The 19,143-nt window shown below is 34.5% G+C and overlaps 1 protein-coding gene across 3 annotated transcripts in view; it reads left to right on the top strand.

The window, feature by feature from the left end:
* Window positions 1-16,072, top strand: part of RCOR3 (REST corepressor 3) — a 51,335-nt gene extending 35,263 nt beyond the window's left edge. The window contains exons 10-12 of one of the 3 annotated variants that reach the window (XM_007451324.1): window positions 3,599-3,656; window positions 12,406-12,647; window positions 13,107-16,072. In XM_007451324.1, the coding sequence (XP_007451386.1) occupies window positions 3,599-3,656; window positions 12,406-12,647; window positions 13,107-13,451 (645 nt within the window). In that variant the 3' untranslated portion in view covers window positions 13,452-16,072. The remainder of the gene's footprint in view (window positions 1-3,598; window positions 3,657-12,405; window positions 12,648-13,106) is intronic. The other 2 variants (XM_007451325.1, XM_007451326.1) reach the window with 2 other exon arrangements.
* Window positions 16,073-19,143: the final 3,071 nt, after the last annotated feature.

Raw genomic sequence — 19,143 nt, 5'->3', positions numbered from 1 at the left:
TCTTTCCCTTGCCTTTTTCTGAGCCCTTCACATAGTGACGACCTCCTTCTTCCTCTAACTTTTGAGAGGTTATGTTCTCTTTTATAATTATTATTTTCCCTTCTCAGCCGTAATTTTTCTTTCTCTACATAAATAAAGACATTCTCCAGATTTTTATCCTCAGAATGCATTTCTCTTCTGTTTGGAAATATACAGTCTCATCACTTTGCTATATTAAAGTCATATCATATGTACATTTAAATGACATAAATTCAACCGTAGCTATCAGCCAAATAAAAAAGAGTATGTTTAGTAATAGCGAATGCAGTAGTACTGGCAATTCTGCCTAAACTCCATTTATTGAGTGTATACCCCAGAGTGAGCAGTTATGAGCTGGAAACTGTAAATCCACCATTCCTTTAGTCCGTTTTAGCTTCCATATGCCTCCTGAGCATTTCCTTGAACTGAACGATATTCTAGTATTTAAATAAGTATTTATATTTTTCATTCAGTACTATCCTAAATTCGAGCCACAGGCTTCATCTGGGATTTAACTGAGAAACTAGTGGCCCTTTCCAATGCTGGAGGAATAATTGGCTATGTGGACTTTTTGAGAGACTGTGCCTGTCTCCGTGGCTACCTTTGTAAGAACATTTCAAGAGTAATTTTGGGAGGAAAAAAAGAAACAAAAAAATTCACAGGCTGGTTTTAGTAAGATGACTCCATTGTTTTCCCTCATAAACATTTTCCAGACACTTAAAAAAAAAAGTGTTTGAATAGATGAATCTGTTTTAGCCTCCTGCCTAATGCCTTTTTTCAGTGTATCCCAAGTTAAATTCCTCATCTTAGCCTTGCCTTCCCACATCTCCCAAATCCTAAATCCTTAACAGCATCACCCTTCTCCCAGCTTTCTAGGCTTAAAGTCTTACTCTGCTCATAATCCTACCCTTCTCTCCTTGCTCCTTACCCCCCCACCCCCCACCCCGCCCAGCACAATTGCTTATTAAATCTAGTATGAACTCATCAACCTTGGTTTTTATGGCACTTCCAAAAGTGGTCTTTACCGTATTTTGGTTTAGTTAAGTATCACCAACCTTCCAGGCTTATTTATCACTTCTTCCTGGCAAAAATCCTCTAGTTCCCTGTCATGGTATGCCTTCTCCTCATTTTTGCCTTTCAGAAACTTCTCCTATTCTTAAACCCATCTCAGACTCCAGTCTCTTCAACTTTCCATTTTCCCTATTCTAATCATTTTGACTTTTCCCTCTCATCTTTGAATCCCCAGTATACTCTGTACTTTTTAATTTTAATAATAGTTATTCATCTTCATCCCATCTCCTGATATGCTTGTAAACTGAAAATAAGTCTTCATAGTGCTTGTTATTTCTCTTTCACCTTTTGTTCCCTTTTCACTAATGACACCTTTTCCTCCAGTTTATGCCTTTCAGGTTTAACAAACATCGATTGATCAATTTCTGCTGCTAAGGCACTGTGCTAGATGTTCTACATATATCCTAACTTTAATCCTAAGGACAACTTGCAATGTAGTATTACAAGAGATCCTCAGTATCCAAATGTTCATTAATCTAAGGGATACATGGAGAAGCAAAAGTTGCCAAATAAGAAAATATTCACTAATGAATTGAGCACCTATAAAATTAGGCTCTACTCACCAATTCTCCCTAATTAACTCTGTTATCCTTCCCATCCATCACAGCAACATCCTTCTCTGTTACTCTCTTGCTAATACAATGCAAGTACAAAATGAAATTGTAAGCCTTGCAAAAGATGTGAAACTTCATGAAGTCTATGAAAGTACACGAGAATGACTTTAATCGCTTGCAAAATTGTTGACAAACGGGTATCTAGCAGAATTAACAATGGAAAAAAAGAGGATGGTGACTGAGACAAGCACTTTAAAAAAGAATAATTTGAGTAACAAAGAATTAAGAGGGGTTACAAAGAATTAAGAGAAATTTGTTGAAGTCTTCAAAACAAAAATGGCCTTTATGCTATGCTCATGTTGTAAATTGCAAAGCTAGAGAATGTTATACCACTGTATAGTCAGAAGAGGTATGCCAAAAAATAAAATTAAAGCATGTAAGTGGAATCAGTGACTACTTTTTAATGAGCTAATTTTCCTAAGTTTTAGTTTCATATTTCAGATCAAGTTACAATCAACCCTTTATTTTTTAACCATTTACTCTGAAATATTTGGACCTGTTTTAAATAGGTTCCAGTACCAATTATCCTTGGGTACCAAGGGTCTCTTCTGTCTACCTGTCACAGCCACAGTAGCATTAGATTGCCTGGGTATTAACTCAAATATTAGCTCCTACTTCATTCTTGTTACTCCTCTTGGGGGATTAATTGCTCCTTTTTCCTCTGTCATCTCCTTTTTCTTTTCACTTTTTTAGCCTTGGTTCACCCTTATTACTGCTTCTGTATGTCCTATTTCCCCTCTTTCTCTTTGCCTGTTTACTGTTATTCCTTTACCTTATCACCAGTATCCTAATCTGGAGGCTTATCCAGGCTTTGCCTGGCCTGCCTTGCTATCCCTTTATAATCTCATCATCTGGAATTCAGTGCTTTGTGTTTTAGGTTTTTTCCTCCTTTACTATAGATGTTTTTTTTACTTTTTTCTTTCTTCTCTCCTAATTTTTTTTTCATTCTTTCTTCCAAATGCTTGCTTATACCTCTTCACTCATGGTGAGAAAGTTGGTGTTACCCAGAACCGCAGTGTACTGTGGAAACTCTTATTGCTAAGACTACAAGTGAGATAAGACCTAAACACCCCTTCTCAGAGGAAGCCTTTGCTACTGTTTTGCCCAGCATGTGCGTGTATTACATTGGCCACTTTATCTAGGCAGTTTCTACTACAAGCCTCTGTAAGCCGGTATACTTATTTCTGTCCCTCCATCTACTGCCAAAAGTTCTTGATTACTCAGCAGTGGGTATACACTAGTGAAATTTGGTTAGGTGTTTAACTGATATTGTAATGCTGCCATAGTAAAAATCTTAAACTTAGAAATTTGTTAAACAGAAATACTGGAAAGAATGTAGGAGGTCTTGGGGGGAAAATCTGTTCTTATAGTGGGTCACTCTCTGCTTTAGAAATGAAGTATTTTAGGGCATAGGCCTGATCTACAGTTTTATGGTAATTTATGCAACACTGTTTTTGATGGAGTAAGGATAGGTTTAAGCTAAATATGAAGAGAAGAAATTTTAGAGAGAGTCACAGATCCTTCTCTGAAGAAAACGAAGTCTGTTAAATGTTTAAAACTAGGCTAAAATTAACATCTGCAACGTATGATAGGAGCATTGTAGTTGGAAAATAGGCGATTAATAGATTTTCTCAGTTTTGATATCTCTGCCTAGAGTATAAGTGCGAATGTTGTTCATTCTCCCAAAATGGTACATTTCCCTTTCATTATCTTTTCGTGTTGGTAAAAGGTAATTCAGAATATATTTTTTAATTCTTATAAAAATGAAATCCTCATAAATCAGAGTTTTAGTAATTTCTTGTCTGTGATTTGGTGAAAAGTTTTAAAAAAATAAGCACTTTGGAAAAATGTCTGTCTTCATATCCTCATTAGGAAACTTCTCTTTAATTTTGTAGTCAAATCAGAAAATTAATGCCCGTTGGACCACAGAGGAGCAGCTTCTAGCAGTGCAAGGTATATTAAAGATAAGCAGTTACTGTTGTTAATAATTATTTAACTTGTCATGAAAGGTGACTACCATAGTTCTTCCCTTCCTTTAGAAATGGATCAAGAAAGGGGTCTTGTGTTCACCACAAAGTCCTGGTGACCATGAATTCTGTTTTGTACTTGTGGATGTGACATACTGAGCCTGTGTGCATTTTGGGTCCTGAACAGCATGTAATGCATTCTCAGCACTAAATAAATGATGGTGGTGACAAGCTTGAACAAGTCATGGTCTCTCCGTGCCTCTGCTTCAGTATTCCTGCAGTTGGGTTCATTCTTACTGTATCAGTCAATAACTCATTATTTAAAGCATAAACTAATTTATGTTTCTGGTTTCCCTGATTACTCTGTATTTGATAAATGTCAGGTACTGAAAATATTAATGATATGCTTTACCTTCAGTGTACCATAACTTACTTAAGAGATATGCCACTGAATCCTTCAAAACCTGACTTTAAATATATCTATTTATACAAAAGAGAGACTTAAGATATATGTATATACACATACAATTTTAAATGCACTATTTATAAGAATGCTTTGTTGTATGAATTGTATGGCAGAAAACTTTTTGTAATATGAATACCCATGGGCAAATTGGAAGCACTATAATCTTGGATTTTCTTTTATTTGAATTACTTAAAGAAGGGCATATTGTATGTTTTAATTCAGTGTTGTAGATTTTTTTCCCTTTCAAGATGAACTATCTGCAGGACTGATTGTGTGATTTAAGTTTGGTTTACAATTTGTTTCTTCCTGGCTGAGCCCTCTGTATTGAGTACTAATAGCTTTTTTGTCTAGGTTAACTACTATAAGAGAGTTGGGCCCCAGTGAAACATATACCTTTAAAAATAGTTCCAAGTATTCAAACATAGAGAAAATATTTAACTCAAAAATGTTGTGCAAGTATCATTCAGATATGAGAATAATGTAGTTAAAGATTGATTAATAGATGACTCTGCAGTTTGAATTAGAGTAAGAATTACCCAGTGTGACTTGAAAATGTCACAGGAGGGTGCCAACAGGATAATGTCAGCCTTCCCTTTGGTATACAGTCATTTCATAAATAGAAATACTTGATTCGATGGAGGCAGGGTGCTGGATGTGCATTGAGCACATCTGTAGTTGTAGAATTAAGTTTCTGAATGAGTCAGAACAAAGTTTAATTAGTTTATAATGTTCGATAATAGCTGTTTTAAAACTAAAAACTGACAATTTAAATTTTTGATTAAAAAATTAGTATTTTCAATGGCTGTCTCATATTTATTTAGAATTATGTCTTATGGCTCTAACATAGTTATTTGAGTAGGCATTGGTTTGACTGATGGTTTGACTGTTTTCCCTTCATCAGAGTAGCCTATAGAATTTAACCCCGTCTTCCAGTATTTCATTGCTTAAAGGTTAGTATACTAATCCTGTACTCTTCATATAAGAAATTATCCCAGTGAAATGGTTTTCTTAAGAGAATTGACTAGGAAGTCTGGGTTAATCTTTCTCTATATGTACAGAATCAGGATTTGATATTGTTCTACAGTACTCCTTTAAGTGGTAGGATCCATTGAATCTTATGGCTGGGTTGGATATTATGAAAAGCTGCATTCAAGAGAAGACAATGGAAAGATTTACATATGGAGTTGAACTATATATGTGGACATTATTTCAGCTTATAAATATTACAAGAATGGAGTATTTATAGAAATAATCAAACATTTCCTCTCTCCTGAGGGATATTCAGTGTCATATTTTTATGCTCGTTTAAAAAGTAGTCCTTAAATAAATTACACTAATGGAGCAATTTGTATGGAAAGATTCATGTTCTTAGGATTTTGAAAGCACTCTCTTAGTATGTTAATATCTTCGTTTTTATTTAAATATTTATTTTGACTCTGTGTGGGAAATTTGAATTTTCACTTTGAGTTTTTAGGGTTTTTTTGGTTTTGTTTTTGTTTTTGTTATATAAAATAAAACAAAGCTAAGCTATTTGTGTCCAAAATAGTTATTTTAGGGAGAATTAAAAAGTACCATCTTTGCTTCATGTGCCCATGTATTTATATAATACTCAAAAGTGTGTCTTATAAACAGTATAATCGTATAGTAATGTCACCTGTACCTGAGTCTCAGTGTGGTTAAGGTACATAATTGCACTTTTTATTTTAACATGTGTAATCCGGAAGTACTTATCTTAGCAGGTAATTGTTTTTGTTTTTTTCTTCTTCTTTTTAATCTTTATTTATGATAAGCCTTTATATGATATTATTCTTCTGGCCACTTCAGTTTCAAATCATTTATGTTTTGATACTAACATGTTTTAATTTTTATAGAACTGTCTATTCAAGACATTTTACATATAGATTCTGAGTTGACATTCATTTGTTAAATGCTTTATTTTATCTTGCTCATAGTTGACCATTACAGTGACCTAGAGAGAGAAATGTTGACTCTAGTGTCACTAGTGAGATTTATAACTCTACTATTAAATAAACTTTTTGTTGTAATTCTGAAAACCAAATAAGTATATTAAGATCATTTCCTAGGGCTTAAATATATATATTTCCCACTTCCATCTGCTCATATTGTTGTTAACTAAGTACTAGCCATTTAAACTGTAAATAAATATTATTTTAACAACAAATATTTAAATAAATAAATAAGCCATTTCCCCTTCTTTCTCCCTTATTTGGAAGGGGGGAAAATCATGCTCAGACCAGATAGGAATGTCTGCTTTTACTTGTGTAATCGATCACTTTATTATGTTGATTTTAGTTCTAACTATGTTATAACTTCAGTAGCATTCTTCGAGAGTCCCCAAGTGGGATATTATAAATGCTGCTTTAATTTAATTTAATCCTCTTAAAATACTTACCAAGAATGGTATTTCTACAATTTCTGTAATCTGTTTCAGCTTTGAGTATCTAAATTTTCTATTATAACAAGTTAGTTAACAGTAAGACCAGTTATAGTCTTCACATATTTGTGTTAATGGTGAAATACCCCTGTTTGTAGCTTATGTCATATATATAAATATTTTTTTCTAATCTATGGTGCTTTTAGAAATTATCCTAAAATCAGTCTTGATATTCATATGATAAACATTCCTTATTAAGCAAGAATTAAGAAAAGAATTAGATTCTAGGTGTATTTTTTTTCGTGTAAAATGGAACAATTATCTGTTTTCAAAAAGTAACAATACATTTAAATGATAGTGCAAAACATCTGCTCTTTAAAGTGTATAGGAGCAGAAGCATGGTATACAATGTTTGACATTTTTATTTTATGTCTCCTCTTAAATGTATTCATTTCTTAGTCATTAGTGGTAAAAAACTAGAAAACAAAAACAAACAAAAAAATATGCTTCCCAACTACAATATTTGTGCTATATTAGGATAAACAACAAAAAATTTTTCTAATTTTATCAAGGCATCAACTTTAATTTTTAGTTTTTTTTAATATATTACTTGCCTTCTCATATAAAATAGGAAATGACAAAACTGTGTTCAAGTGAGTTATGCTTACAGTTAAATTTTACCTTCTCTCCCTATAGTTTATACATTCATTCCTTTTTAGGAGCAATGAAGTTGCAAGTCTAGAAATTGTCTACTTCCTAATTTTATCTCCTACTTTAATAAAAGCTAGAATGGTCCCTAAAGTAGGGGGGGGGGGGAAGAGATTTGGCTATTGATTAAGGCATAAGGATTGTAACGATCCTTACATGATCCTCAGTACATGAATGATCAAAAGGAGGTGGAGATAGATTCATACTTTTCCATCTAAAAGTTATCTGTTTGCATTAGAGAGTTTCTTCTGTTATAACTGATATCACAAGAATGGAGGCCCAAAAGTATAATTGTCAACCCTCTGATGCACTTGCTTCAGATAATTAATGATTCAAAATTCCCAGAATTTTTGGGATGGAATTTAACTTGTAGCAAGAAGATGGGAAGCTTCAGAAGAGAAAGGCTAGACATTGGAAAGAGAATATATGATTTTGACTTTTAGCCATTGCCCAGATGCACCAATCACTGTCCCACTGCTGTTGATATCTTTTTTACCTTCTTTACTAGGACTTCTTGACAAGATTTACAGGAGGTGAAAAGAAATGCATGTTCCTGAATGGTTTGAGTTTAAAATTAACCACTTATTGATAGGAAAGAACCATATCCTTGGAGTTTCTAGATGTCACTGTATTCTTTCTTCAAAAATAGATTTTTGAAAAATTAATATTTCCCAATTATACTAAGTACATGCTCACTTTAAGACATTTGTGCAAGAAGCAGGAAAAAAATATCCCCCAAATTTTCATTACCTATATCTAGAAGTAGCTTGTCACTGTAATGTTGGCTTTGGTTTTTTTTTTGGAGTCCAAAATAAGATTTTAAAAATAACTGTTTAAACGTACTGAAAGCAGATTTATGATATCCTTTCTGTCAAAGTAAAAAAACGTCTAAATACCATGTCCAGAATTGGGAAACACCATATTACAAATGCTCCTGAACTTACTATTTTACTACCCAAAGCTCTAAAAATACAAATTGTTTTTTGGTTGGGTAATATAGAACACTAGTTGGAAAATAAAATAATGATAACACAATATCCTAATGAGTTATATTTTTATATTAATTCCCAAGCAAAACTTTAAAAGTATATATTATAAAGATTATACGATTTCATCTGCCAGTGTAGAAGCCATGTTGTTTCACTGTAACTTTGAAATGAAATTTAGAAATTTTCCTGAAAACAATTTTTTCCTCTCCCTGGGAAATATTTAATTTCCCTGTTCTGGGCTTCTCTTAAGTTTTTTCCCACTCACCTTTGAAAACTGACCTCTTGCCCTAAAGGTCACAAATTCAATTTAAAACCGTGGTTCAGATGGACCTAAGCCTTTTATATCTTCAGGAGGAGTGAGAGAGGTTTAATCTTTTTTTTGTTTTGTATTAGAGAGATTTAAAAAGTATTCTACATTTATTTGTTATTTCATAATGAGATAATGAGTGATTAGATGATTTAACTTGTTTACTTTTTGATAGCTTTAGTGAATTGTCAATCAAAAGTGATAGAGATAGTATTTCACATAAAGAAATAGAGTTACTAATTAGGAATAGTCGTGCTATCTTATTGTCTCACAGTATTACTTTTTTGATTCAGCCTGTGACATGGGATATAATTCAGACCATAAAAATCTGTTTATTGGGCTTCCCTGGTGGCGCAGTGGTTGAGAGTCCGCCTGCCGATGCAGGGGACACGGGTTTGTGCCCCAGTCCGGGAGGATCCCACATGCCGCGGAGCGGCTAGGCCCGTGAGCCATGGCCGCTGAGCCTGCACGTCCGGAGCCTGTGCTCCGCAACGGGGGAGGCCACAACAGTGAGAGGCCCGCGTACCGCCAAGAAAAAAAAAATATCTGTTTATTGAAGAAATCCATGAGAAGTTGATCCTTCATTAGAATACAAATTTGGGTTTTCAAGGTCATTAATATTAGCATTCCCATTTTATGTGTTTTTTGTGCCTAGAATTTTTATCAATGTGAACATTTTTAAAAGCATAGCAAAATTCTCATACCTGCAGTATTTAATGATGAAAATGAAGGAGAAATTTCAAGTTTTGTAGTAAGAACTTCCTAAGTCCTTCTAGCACCAATTCTTATGAGGGATATAATATGAGATATGATGGACCTCGTTTTTTATAAACTGTGGAAAAAGAATGGACCACCCTTTCCCCAGGTACGAGTTGTAACAAAGTAGCTCTGATATCATAAGTTGTTAAAGATCGTTGCTCACCACCACTACCTTGCAAGGCTGACCTCCAGAAGCCTACCTGGGGATTCATCGGAAGGAGTCAGTCCCATTAAGTCTTCATTTGGTGTTTCACTAGAGTTTGACTAGTTATCAGCCATAGTACAGAGCTTAAGAATTCCACCTTCTAGCCAAAATGTGCAACGTCACTGGGAATGTGAAAGTGATAAAGAAGTCAGCCATGTGTGACTCTTGTAGCTTGGGAAGAATAATAGAATGAAGCCCTATGGAGGAGAAAAATCAGTCGTATTTCCTGAGCACTTCCTCTGTACTCTGCGTTGTAGTAATGCTGGTGGTACTTTGTATTCCATAGGACAGTGCTTTCCAACTTTTTTCACATCATGGAACACAGAGAAAATTAGGAAAATTTCATAACACACTGAGGCAGACAGATGAGGCTGTTGTTTGTCCAGAGGAGACTGCCAAGGAGCTCTAGCTCTTCCAGACCCAGCCCAGCCATCCTGCAGGTTAAAGACATTAATATCTGGACCCACTTATTCTCAGGACATGATTGAGATCCTTAGCCAGACTACAGAAGTCTACAGTGTGGTCTGAGCCTTAAGACTTTGCAAAGTAGTTGATACGAGACTAGCATACACAAGTTAATGATAAACTTACCTAGGTGACTCAGAACCTAGGTGAACTGAAGAAAATCCAAAGTGTCTGGGTAAACTAAAGTTCCTATAGGAAGTAGTTTTGGTTTGGGGGCATATGCAGTTCTAGAAATGCAACAATATTAGTGACAAGGCAAAGTCTACCGAGCAAGAGAAAATAAAGTGGAAGACCAAAACAAAAAAAAAATAGAGTCAGAAGAAGAGGGGACAGTTATATAGTGGAGTTAGACTTGGGGACAGCTTAGTGGTAGGTTTTAGAGTATATTTTGCTAAACAAATGGGTGTTCGGAGGGTTGTAATATTGTCAGACTTGGAGTCAAGAGTTACTCTTACTGTGACTTCTTGCTAAGAATATAGCAGATCAAATCCTAGATTTATTTAAGGTTTTCATTTCTAAACTCACGTATTCAGTAGCATTGGACATTTCTAGAATGTAAATTAAATATCCATTATGAAAATTAGTACACTGGTAGAACACTGTGTGTGATTTCCAATTAGTATCTGTTTTTCAGTGCAACTTTCAGCAACTCAAGTTGAGTTGCTGTTTTCCAAAGTACAAGTAGTAGAGAAGTACTTGAGTATGCAGCAGTAATTCTTCATATGAAATGACCTTGGGTTCTTATTGCCAGATAAACCCTTGGTGGAACCTAGTCACCATTAGAATTTATATTCAGTTATGAAGTTCAAACTGGAAATCAGCTCATGGATTTAAGAGAATATAAATTCATTTATATTGTAAATGAATATAAAATAAAATAGTATAAGCAGTGTTTAAGTATCATTATTACTTTGTTGTCATGCCTATGTCTTTCCCTTTGAGAACAGAGCAAATGAGCATAGTTTATAAACCCAAAACTCTGTATTAACAATGGGATATGGTTATAGCTTAATAATGTCAGGCCTCCTACCCAAAATGCTCTAAGAGAAAGGAACTCCCCATAGAGTCAAGCCTAGCAAGTTGAATGTAGCAAGAGATACTTACTCCCAAGTTTTCAATAAAAAATAAGCATAGAATTTAAGAACAGGAGTTATATCATGCTGGTGCTTTAGGTAATAGGTGTATCACCCAAATAGCTATCAGTAAGAATATGTCTAGCATTTCTCCTGGGGTATTAGTATGTCCTTATATTATTCTCTTATGTGTGATTGTATACATGTTAAGTTTATCTAAATTCCTGTATTTCTGGCTGCTTAGGTTAAACTACAGACTTTAATATCATAGACATCAATTTTTTTTCTCCTTTCTCATCTCTAATTAATGAGTTACTGTTTTCTGGCATTTTAAACAGCAGTTATCAAATTGTAAAATAAAAATTTTGACAGCTTTTATATTTTGAGCTAAGTGCATCTCTTTCTAGAATGAGTCAGTGAATTTCTTTTAGAATCCCCTTAAGAGCAAATTATTGTCCATCTGAGTATATAAACTCACTTTAAACTCTGTAGCATAATTGACTATCTCAAGTTCATAAATCAAATATTATCCTTCATTTAATAAAATTTCCATAATTTTATGGAAGTTAGGTTTTTTAATAACTGAATGTACAATCCTTAAATTTAAGGTAGTGATGATATGCCCAAGTATCTACAAGTAGTCACTATTATACCCTAATTCTTTAGGCTACAGAGCATATCTAGGAATCCTTCATATATACAGTCCTTAGAACTGTTAGGTGAGTTAAAATCCAACAAACTCTGAAAAATAGTTTCCCCTTTTTTTGTCCATCAGATTGTGATGATTCTCCTGCTTTTTATATTTAAATTCTTATCTCATTTCTCTTCATTGGTACCTGGTAAGATAGGCAAGTAATTATGTTGAAGTTGGTGTTAAGACCAAAATTACAATGCTTTTCTTAATGGGGGAACCCTAAAACTACTCACTCAGTCCATTGAGGGGATGAAAGAGATGGTTCGTTCCCATCCAGTTTTGTTTACAAACGGTGTTGCTCAAATTTAGGTGACTGGCTACTAGGGAAATAAATGAATGTGGAATTGAGGATGGAACAAAGAATTCAATGCTTTACAATAAATGGACTGTATTTGAGAGTTCAAGAGAGGATTGGAGAAAATAACTGAGTATGTAAAAAATGGTAAGTTTCTGATTGTTCAGTTGAAGGCAAGTGGCTGGCTCGATGAAATGACATAATTGATAGTTTTCATCTGTGACCCTGATATCTTAGCCTCTATCTCAGAATTGAGAAATGAGCAGAGTTTATCAGAAAGGATTTTCATTGCTGGTATCTTGTGTGTGTGCATGATGTATAGTACACACAGCTCTCCTTATTGATCCTTCACAGGTGTATTATTTACTTTGCCTTCCAGGTGTCCGCAAATATGGTAAAGATTTTCAAGCTATTGCAGATGTAATTGGCAACAAGACTGTTGGCCAAGTGAAGAACTTCTTTGTAAACTACAGGCGTCGGTTTAACTTAGAGGAGGTATTGCAGGAGTGGGAAGCAGAACAAGGAACCCAGGCTTCTAATGGTGATGCTTCTACTTTAGGGGAGGAGACAAAAAGTGCTTCTAATGTGCCATCAGGGAAGAGCACTGATGAAGAAGAGGAGGTGTGTTTGTGTATGGAATTTGAGCTAATATGAGTTGAGGAATCACCATTTTGTGTGGTGTTCTGTAAGGTTAATTTGTCAGAGGACTAGCTAAATGAGCATGAAAGGTTGACAATACACTTACTCAGTGGTGCATCTCTCGTGACTCTTAAGTCATAATGACATGCTAAGTTCTGATCCTTGAAGAATGGAGAGTGTATTGTTCTTTCATAGTCTTATTTTTATTTCCAGTGTTAAGCTGTTTACTAATAAAGATGCCTGTTTGGTAGCTTCGTTGCTTTTTCGGTTTTTGGTTTTTTGTTTTGTTTTGTTTAAAATAAAAGAAGCTTGTGCTTCCAAAAAACACTGGTGTTATGTTTTTGTTTTGTTTTGTTTTTCCTGTGACAGCCCAAACTATATTGTATTAAGTTCATTAGGAACTGTCATCTCATACGTGTATTTTTGTTTCTTCACCTCTAGGCACAGACCCCACAGGCTCCTCGGACTCTGGGTCCATCACCTCCTGCCCCATCATCCACTCCAACACCAACAGCCCCCATTGCCACTCTGAACCAGCCTCCACCACTTCTTCGTCCAACACTGCCTGCTGCCCCTGCTCTTCACCGGCAGCCTCCTCCACTCCAGCAGCAGGCTCGGTTCATCCAGCCCCGGCCAACTTTAAATCAGCCTCCACCACCTCTCATTCGCCCTGCTAATTCTATGCCACCCCGTCTAAACCCAAGACCAGTGTTGTCCACAGTTGGTGGTCAACAGCCACCATCACTTATCGGAATTCAGACAGATTCACAGTCCTCACTGCACTAAGATTAACTTGGACAGAGCTGCAGTAACTTTTCACCCCATCATTATACCAGTGCTCACCTGACTGATGCAAAAGAAGAAAGAATAATCCTAGATACTGAGGCTGCAAACTAGTTCTGTGGCAGTGGGCTAGCATAAGTAGATGCCTAAGAAATTTTTTAGTTCACGCAACTGAAATGTTATACAACAGAAAGCCTACAGTTAGCCTCCTTTCTAGAGTATACATTCAGCGACATGATCTCATTAAAGGAAAAGAGATTAAGTATTCTATATACTGAGGGTTTTTGTTTTGGTTTTACTGTATTTATTTTATTGAGAATCTTTATATTCCTGCCTCTTCATAGTCAAGGCTCTTAGTACAGGAATATTGACTTAGGAATTGTGAAAACTCCTTAAGTTTCATAAGTTAAGGATGTTCGACTTTTTCTCTTTTTTCTTTAATTTAATTTTTAACATTTTCCTATGTTAGGAGTGCAAGAATAGATAGCCTGCATTTCAGATTTTGACATATGTTCATTTAATGCATATTTAAGAAATTATAGCTGCATATCCCTTTTTTCAAAATCTCTTGCTTTTTTTTCTAAAGGAATTTAAATATATTCCTTTAAAAGAAAGCAATTTAATCAATTGCAAAGCAATTATATGAACCCACAAAGAATGTACTGAACCTGCTAACTCTTTAACACACAGTTTAGGGTCCTAGTACAAAGTCCTTGCTTAAAGGTCATTGACTCGCCATCTTGCAGTAGTAAGAGGATCGGAATAATAATTTTACATATAAATGAGGATTTAATCTGTTAAAGTACAGTGTCTTTAAGTTCCTTGAAAATGGAGTTAATTTTGATTTTTTCTTTTAATCTTTCTAAATGCTATCTGCTTTTAACTAGTAGTTGCCTACATTGGGGACTTTAGAAGAGAATTATATTTTGTCAGTTATGTGGAGATAGTGATTATGGAAGCATTTATTTACAGTACCCTTTTTGTGTTTAGGTTCTGAACTTTAAATTGCTGTCAGACTTATTAATATGGTCTGTATTTAATATAACGGATGTTTTCTTGATAAATCTCTATTGTACTATTTGGATGCATTTGTGTACTCCTTGCAGCTGACCTGTACTTCTGGGTTTGGTTTAGGGTTAAATCATCAACATTATTTCATAAAATAAATTTAAGAATTTGTTCTGTGTTATCCAAAGATGTATCAGATATTGTCACAATTGTGCTGTTAACTTAAAATGCTGAGACCCCTTTTATAAAGCAACAAATAATTTCAAGTCTTCTTAATTCAACACATAATCATTAAGCACCTACAAAGAATATTTTACAAGTGATAGTATTTCAACAATGTATTACTAATATTTTTGATACAGTGATTTCATATTGGAATCATGACCTGTGCAAAGGGACAGATCTCTTAGATTGCTATACTAGTGGAACTTAAGCTAAATGTTTGCACATTCACATTCTCACATTTAGAACTATTTCATGAAATGGTCAACATCAAAGGCCCTAGTTTATATTTCGAGATGTCGTATATTCCCCAAATATTGGGTAGTCCCTACCTTTGGCTCTAAAGTGTTAACGAGCTATTGACTTAAATCCATTGATTAATTTTAATTCTGAAGTTTAGACCACTTCTTTCCATAAGGACCTTAAGTTCTGGCATAATCTAAAACTTTTTCCAGGATGTGTTCTTTCTCTCTCATTGGATCACCTTATGATTTAAAATTCCTAATATTCAAGAATTTATACTTATTTTTACTTTAATAGCCATGGGGACAGTTATATATCTTAAAGGAAAATATCTAAAGCATTTTTAAAAGTATTTAGATTGTCTTGCATATGTGCATACTATACAGCTTCTATTGTCTTGTCTCTTGTCAGTAGACCTTCAGTATACAGTGTGTGGGATATGTGAGTCAAGTTGGTCAGCACCAGCATCTGTCCAGCTGTTAAGTATATTGTGATTCATTTAAAATCCATTCTATCCCAACCATGGGCAAAGGTGCTGTATCTGAGGGATGTGCTGTAATTTGATTTACGTACACTAGAGCACACAGTAGAAAAATCTTAGCTTCATTAGTAATATGACAGACACATGTATATAGTGAGATGTCTTTATTGTGTGCTTTGCATATTTTGTAAATATTTTGCACGTCATTATTTTTCTTTTTTGTTTAAGCAGTGTTTGGCCTGGAAGAGTGATATGCTTGCTGCTTAATCAAAGGATTAAAGAGTTAAAGATGTGTATGTCTTCTATTTTTATATAATTTCATGTTGTATGAGAAATTAAGGACCTCTTCACTGTGAAATTCTAAATACTGATTTTTATAAAAAGAAAAAAAAAAGCAAAACCTGAAAATCTTTTAATGACCATTTCATTAATTTCAAGTTTATCAGTTTAAAAAAGAATCTACACCCAAGTATTTTTTTCATTACGTAACTAAAAATAAATCACGCTGTTGATACATCTGGTGATATTAATAAAAGTTATTTTTCTATATGATTTAATTCCAGTGTAATATGATGGAGGTAAAAGTAGGTTATGATCAAAACTTTTTCTTAATAGTCTTATAATAAAGTGAGTAAAATATAATGTAAAATAAAGGTGAAAGAACGTCAAATTCTGTCTTAATATAGGCTTACATTCTTTTTAGGAATAGATGTAGAGAACAAGCCAAAAACACCTGGCAGTCATGATTTTCAACTATACTAAGAATGTTGCAAATACTTTGGTTAAAGTACCAAGTTTAGTTATTAAATATGTTGTATTCTTTGAATGTTTCTTCCTGCTATCAAAAGAATATTATCCATGGATATTAATAACTGCTGATCACTTAACACTGGGGTGTCAGTGTCTCCTCAAAAATAATAATCTGACTTAGAACTCACAGGAGGATCTCTCTTTTTGTGCTTTCCTGAAATAAATGATGAATACATTCTGATGATAGGAAACAAGAAAGTGTGTATTAGTTTTTTAATTTGGACATTCATTATAGATATATCATTCATAAGATTACAGAGTAAATGAATACAGAAAGAATCCAAGAACCAAGTTTGAGAAACCATGCTATATTATAAAATGTCTACAAGAAAGTACCTCACTTTTTGACGCATTTGTGGGGGTACCTTAACTGCCCTCGCTTAGGAAAAAAAATAGGTCACATGTAACTCCTCCCAACTTAAATCTTGATTAACTGCCTTAGTGAAGGAATGTTCTGCAACAATAAATTTTAGTAACAATGGAGTTTGGGAGTAAAACATTAAGAGGAATGTTCCTAAATGTGTGACTGTGTCTAAGAGGCCTTGTGGCGTTATCCTCCCTTCTTCTGTTATCAGAAGAACACTTAAGGGAGAAACAATGAAGACCAGAAATTAGTGTCGGATTGAGATGTTTGCAAATTGTCTATACCGGATTTAAAGTAGGCTATTGATAAGGAATGGGTCTTTCTTTGCATTGTGGTGACTTAAAATTTACAATCTTAAAGCTGGAATTTGGGTGAGCAGTCTCAGAAAAAGATGCTGGGAAAGTGAAATGGAGAGATCTAGGAGCAGTCTTCACACTGTAAATGGCATGAAAGGTAATCTTCCAGAATGCTTTATAGAATTATCTTTTTTTCTGGATTATTTTAAGGTTAAATTTTTATTCTATTTAATTTAATTTTATTTAAATATATAAGGTACAATTACCGATAACTAAGAAGATCCTGAATAATACCACAACACAAGGTATCTCTCTCTTGAGGTATCTATCTAGCTTACTGCCCAGAGCAGCTTTCATAATTGGCAGGATTTGGCTTCAAAAGGCCTTTATTCCCAAGAACATTTTTGTTCACATGCTGTGCCCTTTCCAAAAGAGAATTTGAAAACAATCAGAATTGTTGAGGGGCTTGTCACTTGACTTATATATAAAAAGTTCTCCCTGTACCGTGGTGACTCTTCCAACTCCACTGAAGTTACTTCACCTCCCTGTGCCTCAGCTTATTTATTTTTCTTCCCACCCCAAAGTCTGGTGAAATGACAAGAAATACAAAAACAGAAATAATGCTTAACAGTGCTGGAAAGCCAGAGAAGGTGCCACCAGATTTATGACAAAAACCTCATAGAATTAAAGAAGCTCCAACTCCGTGAAGGCAAAAGAGCAGGAAAACACTGACATTCTCAAAAGGATCCCATAATAACCTCAAATTCGAGGCAGATATGGAGCAGCCTCCAAGGATTCCTGCTTCCCGGTATTCATGCCATTGTGTGCGAGCTGGACTTAGGGACTTGCTTCTGACCAAGAGAATACAGCAAAGGTGATGGAATGTCACTTCTGTGGTTAGGCTAAAAGACTGGGACTTCTGTCTTGTTAGTAGATTTCTCTGCTTGCATGCTTTGATGAAGCAAGCTGCCATGTTGGAGAGGCCCATGTGGCAAGGATCTGAGGCAAGCACCCTGCCAACAGCCAGCAGAAAACTTAGGCCCTCAATAACAACTTGCCAGGACCTGAACCCTGCCAACAACCACGTATGCTTGGAAGTGGATCCTTCCCCAGTTGGGCCTTGAGATGACTAGAGCTCAGCCAACACCTTGATTGCAGACTATGAGAGACCTTGAGACAGAGAACTCAGCTAAGCTGTGCCCAGATTTCTTAACACCACAGAAACTGTGAGTTAAAGAATGTTCTTTTGAGCTGCTAAATTTTGGAGTAATTCGTTATGCAGCAATAGAAACAAATACAATGAACAAATATATACCATCTTCACAATTAAAAGAAAGTTGGAGTGACTGTATTAAGGTCAGACAAAGATTTCAAAGCAAGGAATATTGTCAAAGAGATGTTCACTGCATAATGATAAAGGTGCCAATTCATCAAGAGGATCCCTGATAGAACTGCAAGAAGAAATAGGCAAATCTGCCATTAAAGTCAGTGACTTAAATACCCATCTCTTAATAGTTGATAGAACATGAAAACCCAAAATGAGTAAGAATATAGAAGATCTGAACAACACTATCAACCACTTTTACCTAATTAAAATTTATAGGTCATTCCACCCAACAACAGCAGAGTGAACATTCATTTCATGTGCACATGAAATATTTCCAAGAATATACCATATTCTGTGCCATAAGCAAGTTTTAATAAATGGAAAAGTGTTCAAGTTACCCAGAATATGTTCTCTAAGTACAATGGAACTAGAAATCAGCAACAGAAATATGGAAAATTCTCAAATATTTGGAAATTAAACAACTCATTTCTAAATAAGTTATGGGTCAGAAAATAAGTTACAAGAGAAATTAGAAAATATCTTGAACTGAATATAAGTAAAAACAGTATATAAAAAATCAATGGCTGTAGCAAGTTGTGCCTAGAAGGAAGTTGATAGCTTTAAACGTTTATATTATATAGGAAGATAAAATCAATCATTTAAGCTTTCTTCTTTAAAAGCTAGAAAGAAAAGAGTAAATATAACTTAAAGTAAACACAAGAGAGGAAATAAAATCATAATTAAAATAAATGAAATAGATACCAGGAAAACAATAGAGAAAAATCCCTGAAACCAGTAGTTGCTTCTTGAGAAGATCAACAAAATAGAAAATTCATTAGTTAGAAAATTCATTAGTTAGAAAATTTGTTAGATCAAGAAAAAAATTGTGCAAATTATCAAAATCTAGACTGGAAGATGGATCATCACTACATAACCTACAGAAA

The sequence above is a fragment of the Lipotes vexillifer genome, unplaced genomic scaffold, assembly GCF_000442215.2.
Source record: "Lipotes vexillifer unplaced genomic scaffold, Lipotes_vexillifer_v1.1 scaffold570, whole genome shotgun sequence".
NCBI classification, from domain to species: domain Eukaryota; kingdom Metazoa; phylum Chordata; class Mammalia; order Artiodactyla; family Lipotidae; genus Lipotes; species Lipotes vexillifer.
This window is presented reverse-complemented; position numbering and strand designations above follow the sequence as displayed.